The sequence below is a fragment of the Ipomoea triloba genome, chromosome 8 (genome assembly GCF_003576645.1).
Source record: "Ipomoea triloba cultivar NCNSP0323 chromosome 8, ASM357664v1".
NCBI classification, from domain to species: Eukaryota; Viridiplantae; Streptophyta; class Magnoliopsida; order Solanales; family Convolvulaceae; genus Ipomoea; species Ipomoea triloba.
The window spans coordinates 16,777,037-16,784,441 of NC_044923.1; the positions used below are offsets into that span (position 1 = coordinate 16,777,037).

At 37.0% G+C, this 7,405-nt stretch overlaps 1 protein-coding gene across 1 annotated transcript; it reads left to right on the forward strand.

Moving 5' to 3' along the window:
* The first annotated feature begins 742 nt into the window (after positions 1–742).
* LOC116027332 (probable alpha,alpha-trehalose-phosphate synthase [UDP-forming] 9) lies at positions 743–7,014 on the forward strand. Its single transcript, XM_031268891.1, has 4 exons — positions 743–925; positions 3,474–5,551; positions 5,710–5,977; positions 6,480–7,014. Exons 2-4 carry the CDS (start codon positions 3,588–3,590, stop codon positions 6,801–6,803), a joined length of 2,556 nt encoding a protein of 851 aa, XP_031124751.1. The 5' UTR covers positions 743–925; positions 3,474–3,587; the 3' UTR covers positions 6,804–7,014.
* The last annotated feature ends 391 nt before the right edge of the window (positions 7,015–7,405 follow it).

Genomic DNA, 7,405 nt, shown 5'->3' on the forward strand with positions numbered 1-7,405 from the left:
GTAATTATTAAGACGGATAAGATTTTAACAAATGAGGTAAAATATCTGAACCGCAATGAAATATCGTGGGAATATTAAATTTTTTACAAAAGTTTATCCTTAAGGGCATAGACGTAATTATCAAGCGTTATTCGAAACCGGGTTAGATAAAACCGACTGCGGTAAAGTGTGGTCGACTCTATCCGTTTCTCCCCCTTGCAGTTAAAAACGACACCGCGAACCACTCAATTTACCTTTATACCCCGCTTCTCAATGCAATGAGGTGCCGTACTTCACGCATCAAAGCTTGTACCTTTACCTAGTGTTTGGTTTGAAGAAAGAAATTAAGGAGAAAATGAATTGTAACTTCGTGGGAAAAGAATAGAGGAAATAAAATAAAAATTCAATTACATTGTTTAATTGCTAAAAATAGAATTTATGAGAATTAAAAGGAAAAGACTAAAATGTCCTTGATAGTAATCATAATCATCATCGCTATCATTAAGAGTAATATTTTAATTTTATCTTTTTTTCTTTTTCATCCCAAACTGAACTGAAATTCCGTAGAATTACAATTCTCCCCAATCAAATAATATAATTGTGTTTCACAAAAAAATTAGAATTAAACTGTAATTGAATTATAACTACAGACTACCAAACAGGTCCTTACGGGGTAAAAGTGTCATTTAGCTTTGCACTATCGCTGTTTTCTCTCTCTGGAGAAACTATATCCTTCTCAGTGCTCCCATCCCTTCTCGCATATACTCATTTCTCTCTCTCTCTCTCTCTCTCTATTTTCTTCCGTTGAAACATCTCTCTCGCTGGCTCGAATGCGTGGACACGTCATTGCCTAGTGAAATCATCGGTTTTTGTTTTTTTTTTTTTTGTTTTTGGTTTGTTTGTTTGCGTTTTCCGATCGCCGCAATCTCGCTGGGAAGTCCTGCATGTATAACCTCCTATCTCTCTGTTTTATCTTTTTTTTTTGTTCGGTTTCTGCATTGGTTCTGTTTATCGTTTTGTGTTATGGAGAGGAAAATCATTTGAATTGTTAGAAGCTTGGGATTGGAATGGTTTTAGTTCGTTTTGTTTTATGCAGAATGGGATGATTGAATTATGATTGTTTTTTGTATGATGAATAGCGTGGCTTGAAATTTGATTGTTTGTAATAAACTTTTCAAATTTTTCTAAGAAAAGATGGAAGAGACTTTTTTATATGGGAAGGATTTTCTTCCTTTCTCTTCGATCGTGTTTGGTTCTTATAAAGCTTTCTGAGCTTTTTTGTTTTTTCGTTTTTAGCTAGTTGTTTACTGCCTGGTAGTTTGCGTAATGGTTGTAGTGAATTGACTTGGAAAGTGGCGGATGTCTTTTGCTTACTGCTCTCTTTTTCTTGGTGTTTTTCTTTGATTCTTCTAGGAGAGTTTCCGTGTATTTCAGGAGGTATGATCAAATTTTGGGTAAATAAATTTTAGGAGAAATGATAAAATGACCAGGAAATTTTTGAGTGGTACTACTGGACTTGATGTTTAAATTATTAATGTATTCAAATTAGGTTATGAATTTGGTTGACCATGGATGAAATGTCATGTTAATAAAGTAACTGAAGACCTGTTTTTCCTTTACTGGTATTAAATGTTTTCAGTGTGTTAATAAAATTCATTTGAAACAATTTTTATTAAAAAAAAAAAAAAAAAGAAGATAGTTTTTGGTTGTGTTTACATGAAAAATATTATGAAGGTTGGGGTAACCAGCTTGAGATTTTTGCTGGAGAGCACGAGAATGGAGACCCTGCATATCCTGTGTACAGCTAGTCATTATTTTGTAGTATTTGGTGTTTTCCCGAAAAGAAAAAAGTTACTGCAATTTGAACCATTCTTGCCTGGCAATCACGAATATGGCCATGGTTGATTGATTTTTTTGCTGGAAAGGAAATTAATGAGTTGCATCACACTTGCCTGGTTGGTTATACCATTACAGTATGCTGTCATGTGCACTACTTCATAGCTAGTGATACTTTGTTGCTTTTGGTTATTTTGCCTTTCGGAAAAAGAAAAAAAAAAATCGAATGACTCAGATTTACTCCATATTTCTAATCATGTATCTGATCATGTTAATTGGATTTTTTGTTGAAAAAGTATTATGTGCACGAGATTTTCACGCTTTGCCTTGCTGCACCATCCTTACCTGCTAGTCACAAGACACAACTTGTTTCATGCATTATACTTTTGTTAAAATGGACCTAAGTGCTTTAGAGCTGCTTCATACTTGCTGGTTAATCATTGTAATTTGTCGTGATCATCGGATTTTTGCATTATAAAACTAAATACACCTGACTAGTTATGATTTTGTCGCTGTTGGAAGTTCATAGAAAATAGATATGCATAACTATTGCCTAGCTATTTATAATATTTTGTTGAAATCTCCTGGGATGCTGCTTCTAGAAAAGAAAAAAAAAAGTTACTCCACTAGATTCCCACTTTCTTAAGCCAGAAAGCAATATCTTCCAACTTGTGTTTTTATCGACTTCTCCAAAAATTGATCATGTCATTGTCCTTGTTTCTGTTTACCAACTGGATAAATATATTTTCAGACAATTCAGGTTTTGATGCAACCAAATCCCTGAGGTCATATTTTGCAGTTATTGTAACCAAATCCCTGAGGTTTTGATGGAAGTCTCTGAGAATGCATAGCTTTTCACTTTTGCTTATTTGTAGCATTTTGTTATACTTAGTTAGGAATAAACTAAATGTTCAATTGAGGTGAATATAGGGGTTACCTGACACATCATTATACCTTGTTGCTTTTGTTGGATTTTTTTCTCTCTATTCCGTGGCACATTTTATCTTCCTTAGGGTGCATTGGATCAAGACTCTTTCTTTTGTCTTCCTTTTGGCTTATTAAGCAATATATGAAGACCCACTGACACATATATGCAATTACTTTTATTGCTAGACTATTTGGTGGGTATTCAACTGTGTTTCTGAGTTAAAATTGATCCAATACTTCAAACTATTTCTTTTTAATGTTAGATTGCCATATATTTATACTTTACACTCGGTGGAAAACTGTTACCTTATCTCCCACAATGTTTGCTCTCTTGGAATTTCCAACTGATAGTTGACCTGAATGGTTGAAATCATCAAAATGGTTAATGTCAAATAACTCCATCCTCACTTAGCCGCTTCATTCTGGCCTGATCATGTGGGCTTTCTTAGAATGTCCAGTGGGCTGTAGATATAATTGAATATGTGCATATAATTCCCTATTGACAACAAATCACAATGCATGTTTCTCTTTCCAAGCTAGAAACTTTTGAAAATTTTAATTTGTTTATCCTTGATGGTGGTTTTTATTGGTAGTATCATTTACTTGTTTCTTTTTTACATTTTCACAAAGTTTGATGTTTTGATGATATCTGAGGCCAATGTTATTTTATGTTTGTCCAATTTGTTGTGGAATATTGGTAAAATGGCATTAATTCATTTTGCATCTTGTAGGCTGGAGAGGCTGGAGGTTATTAATTTCATGACAGATTGAGCCAACAATTTGAACACTGTTTTCTATGATCTATCAGTTCTTTATTGATTAAGTTACAAATTCAGTTACCAGTTATGGCATCAAGATCTTCTTCAAATGTCTTGGACCTGGCCTCTGAAGAAATACTCGATGTCCCTCAAACTCCTAGATCTCTTCCTCGACTAATGACTGTTCCAGGAATCATCTCTGATGGTGACTCAGATAGTATGTCATCCACTTGTCAAGAACGAAAAATCATAGTGGCAAATATGCTGCCTTTGCATGCTCAAAGGGATGAAGGAACTTCAAAATGGTGCTTTAGTTTAGATGAAGATTCACTTCTCTTGCAATTAAAGGATGGGTTTTCTCCAGAATCTGAGGTCATATATGTTGGTTCCCTCAAGGTTGACATAGATGCTAGCGAACAAGAGGAAGTGGCACAGAGACTACTGGATGAGTTCAAGTGTGTACCAACTTTTATACCCCCTGACATCCATAAAAACTTCTATTATGGTTTCTGTAAGCAACAACTGTGGCCTCTTTTCCATTACATGCTACCCATGTGTCCAGACCATGCAGATCGATTTGATCGTCATCTTTGGCAGGCGTATGTATCTGCCAACAAATTGTTTGCTGATAAAGTTATGGAAGTAGTTAACCCTGAGGATGATTATATCTGGGTTCACGATTATCACCTTATGGTTCTCCCTACATTTCTGCGGAAGCGTTACCATCGTGTCAAGCTAGGGTTCTTTCTACACAGCCCATTTCCTTCATCAGAAATATACCGAACGTTGCCAGTTAGGGATGAAATTCTAAAAGGATTGCTAAACTGTGATCTAATCGGTTTTCATACTTTTGATTATGCCCGCCATTTTCTGTCTTGCTGCAGTAGAATGCTAGGCCTGGACTATGAATCTAGACGAGGACACATTGGACTTGATTACTTTGGTCGCACTGTCTATATAAAAATTCTGCCTGTAGGTGTACATATGGGTAGACTGGTGTCTATGTTAAATCTTTCCTCCACATTTGACAAGGTCAAAGAAGTTCAAGAGCAGTTTAAAGGGAAAATAGTCATTCTTGGTGTTGATGATATGGACATATTTAAAGGTATCAGTCTGAAAATGCTATCGTTTGAACTACTATTGAAACAACGCCCAGGGCTGCAAGGTAAGATTGTTCTTGTCCAAATTGTGAATCCTGCTCGGAGCTCTGGGAAAGATGTTCAAGAAGCAAAGAGGGAGACATATTTAACTGTTAGAAGAGTCAATCAATGTTATGGTTCCCCTGGCTATGAGCCTGTAATCTTGATTGATCGACCTGTCGCTCACTATGAGAAGGCTGCCTATTATGCTGTTGCTGAATGTTGCATAGTTAATGCAGTGAGGGATGGGATGAACTTGGTACCTTACAAGTATATTGTCTGCAGGCAGGGCTCCCCTGGTATGGATGATGCCATGGGAATTGAAACCGATTCTCCTCGGACTAGCATGCTTGTTGTGTCGGAGTTTATTGGCTGTTCACCATCTTTGAGTGGAGCAATTAGGGTGAACCCATGGGATATTGAAGCTGTGGCAGAGGCACTTGATGTTGCAATCACCATGACTGGTTCTGAGAAGCAACTGCGTCATGAAAAACACTACCGGTATGTTAGCTCACATGACGTTGCATATTGGGCCCGCAGCTTTGTGCAGGACCTGGAAAGGGCCACTCAGGATCATTATAATAAGCGTTGCTGGGGTATTGGCTTGGGCCTTGGTTTCAAAGTCATTTCACTTTCTCCAAGTTTTAGAAAGTTGTCAATCGAACACATAGTTTCATCATACAGAAGGACAAACAGGAGGGTGATATTCTTGGACTATGATGGTACTATCGTACCGGAATCAACTATTGTTAAATCTCCTAGTGTAGAAGTTATAACATTCCTGAATGCTCTGTCCAATGATCCTAAGAACACGGTGTTCATTGTAAGCGGCAGAGGAAGAAGTCAATTGAACGAATGGCTAGCACCATGTGAGAGGGTTGGACTAGCTGCTGAACATGGTTACTTTATAAGGTATGAATTAAAGAATTTGTATATGTACACCATGGTTTGGATATTTGCGTAAATTCTAATCAAGATATGTTTACTTCAATTTTATATTTTGCTATATTCAGCTTCCTTTCCTTATCTACACCTGTGTAAACTAGACCCCTGGCTCTTTCTTGTCGTAGGTGGAGTAAAGCATCCAACTGGGAATGCATGGATGCTGATATTGAATGGAAAGGAATTGTTGAGCCTGTAATGAAACAATATACCGATGCAACTGACGGTTCTTTTATCGAAACTAAGGAGACCGCCTTGGTTTGGCACCACCAGGATGCAGACCCCGACTTCGGCTCTTGCCAGGCAAAGGAAATGCTTGATCATTTGGAAAATGTTCTTGCAAATGAACCTGCTGTCGTTAAGAGAGGCCAGCATATCGTCGAAGTCAAACCACAAGTAAGGATTTTTCTCTCCCTTCTCACTTCCCCAACCTCCTCTCCCCCTGCCCACATCTCTTCATTTTTCGTATTGTGGTGAATTGAAGGAAGCGTAAAAGTTAAAATTGATAGTCACAACCTTTCGTCTGAATCTGATACTAAATTGAAAGATGTGTTCTACTTTACTTGAAAGCAAGCTTAAGCTGATATCGAGATTACACACACACACACACACACACACAAATAAGCTTGTGTTCAAATGAGAATCACCCCTTAGGTAAGAACCTGCGAACTACATGAATGCACGCAATCTAATACTCCAGGTGCAGAATGCACACAGTCTACCGTTGGGGTAGATTGTGTGCATTTGTGTAGTAAATTGTGTGCATTCATGCAGGTTCTCACCTAAGGCATAGTTCTCATTTGATCCTGAATATATATATATATATATATATATATATATATATATGCTCAACATGGTGCATGGCTTTAAAACTGCTTATGACTGACTTGACATGCAGGGAGTGACCAAAGGGTTAGTTGCGGAGAAGGTTCTATCAGCAATGGTGAAGAGTGGGAAGCCACCAGATTTTGTAATGTGCGTGGGAGACGATAGATCAGACGAGGACATGTTCGAGAGCATAATAAACTGCGTTTCCAGTCTGTCCCTAAAATTTGCGCCCGAAATCTTTGCTTGCACGGTGGGACAAAAACCGAGCAGAGCCAGGTATTACCTCGACGACACAGCTGACGTGGTGAGGATGCTGCGAGGGCTCGCCAATGTATCAAGTCCAAAGCCAATGCAGAGTGTCCAATTCCAAGTGGCTTTTGACAGTGTTGTATGAGGAGGGGGGGTTTTGGTTGGAGGTTTGGAGGATCAAAAGGTCAGATGTACATTCTTTCCGTTTTTGGGGTTTTGTGTGGGTGAGAAAGAACTCAACTTCTATGGTCAATCTTCTTTACAGTACTTATTTACTTTGGTGAATAGCATAGATAGATTGGCGCAGATTATTAACCTTTTCAGATCATGCTGCCTCTTCTTGGCTCTTGCTCATATACTCATATACCACTCCATCTATTAAGTTATAAGTTCATAGGTTCATAGGTTACTAATTAATAAATAGATATTCCATAATTTATAGGTTAATAATAAATAATATAGAGTAAGTACTAAGTACTAAGTAATATTTAATAAGAAACAAACTTTTAATTAAGATCCTTAAACTTGTTAAAAATGTGTAATTATCATATTTAACAGGTTATCAAAAGGTAATCGGTTTGTTTTGCTTGCATGGCATATTACTTGGTATCTTATTCATAAATTAAAAAATAATAGTTAAGTAAAAAAAATACTTTTTGCTTGCATGGCATATTACTTGGAATCTTATTCATAAATTAAAAAATAATAGTTAAGTAAAAAAAATACTTTTTGCTATGGAGAAGTCGT

What these genes read in the sequence shown, in the direction of transcription:
- LOC116027332 (XM_031268891.1), top strand. Translation starts at nt 3,588, where the DNA reads ATGGCATCAAGATCTTCTTCAAATGTCTTGGACCTGGCCTCTGAAGAA. An exon ending in GAACATGGTTACTTTATAAG is followed by an intron (nt 5,552 to 5,709) that starts GTATGAATTAAA and finishes TTCTTGTCGTAG; the next exon opens with GTGGAGTAAAGCATCCAACT. An exon ending in TCGTCGAAGTCAAACCACAA is followed by an intron (nt 5,978 to 6,479) that starts GTAAGGATTTTT and finishes CTTGACATGCAG; the next exon opens with GGAGTGACCAAAGGGTTAGT.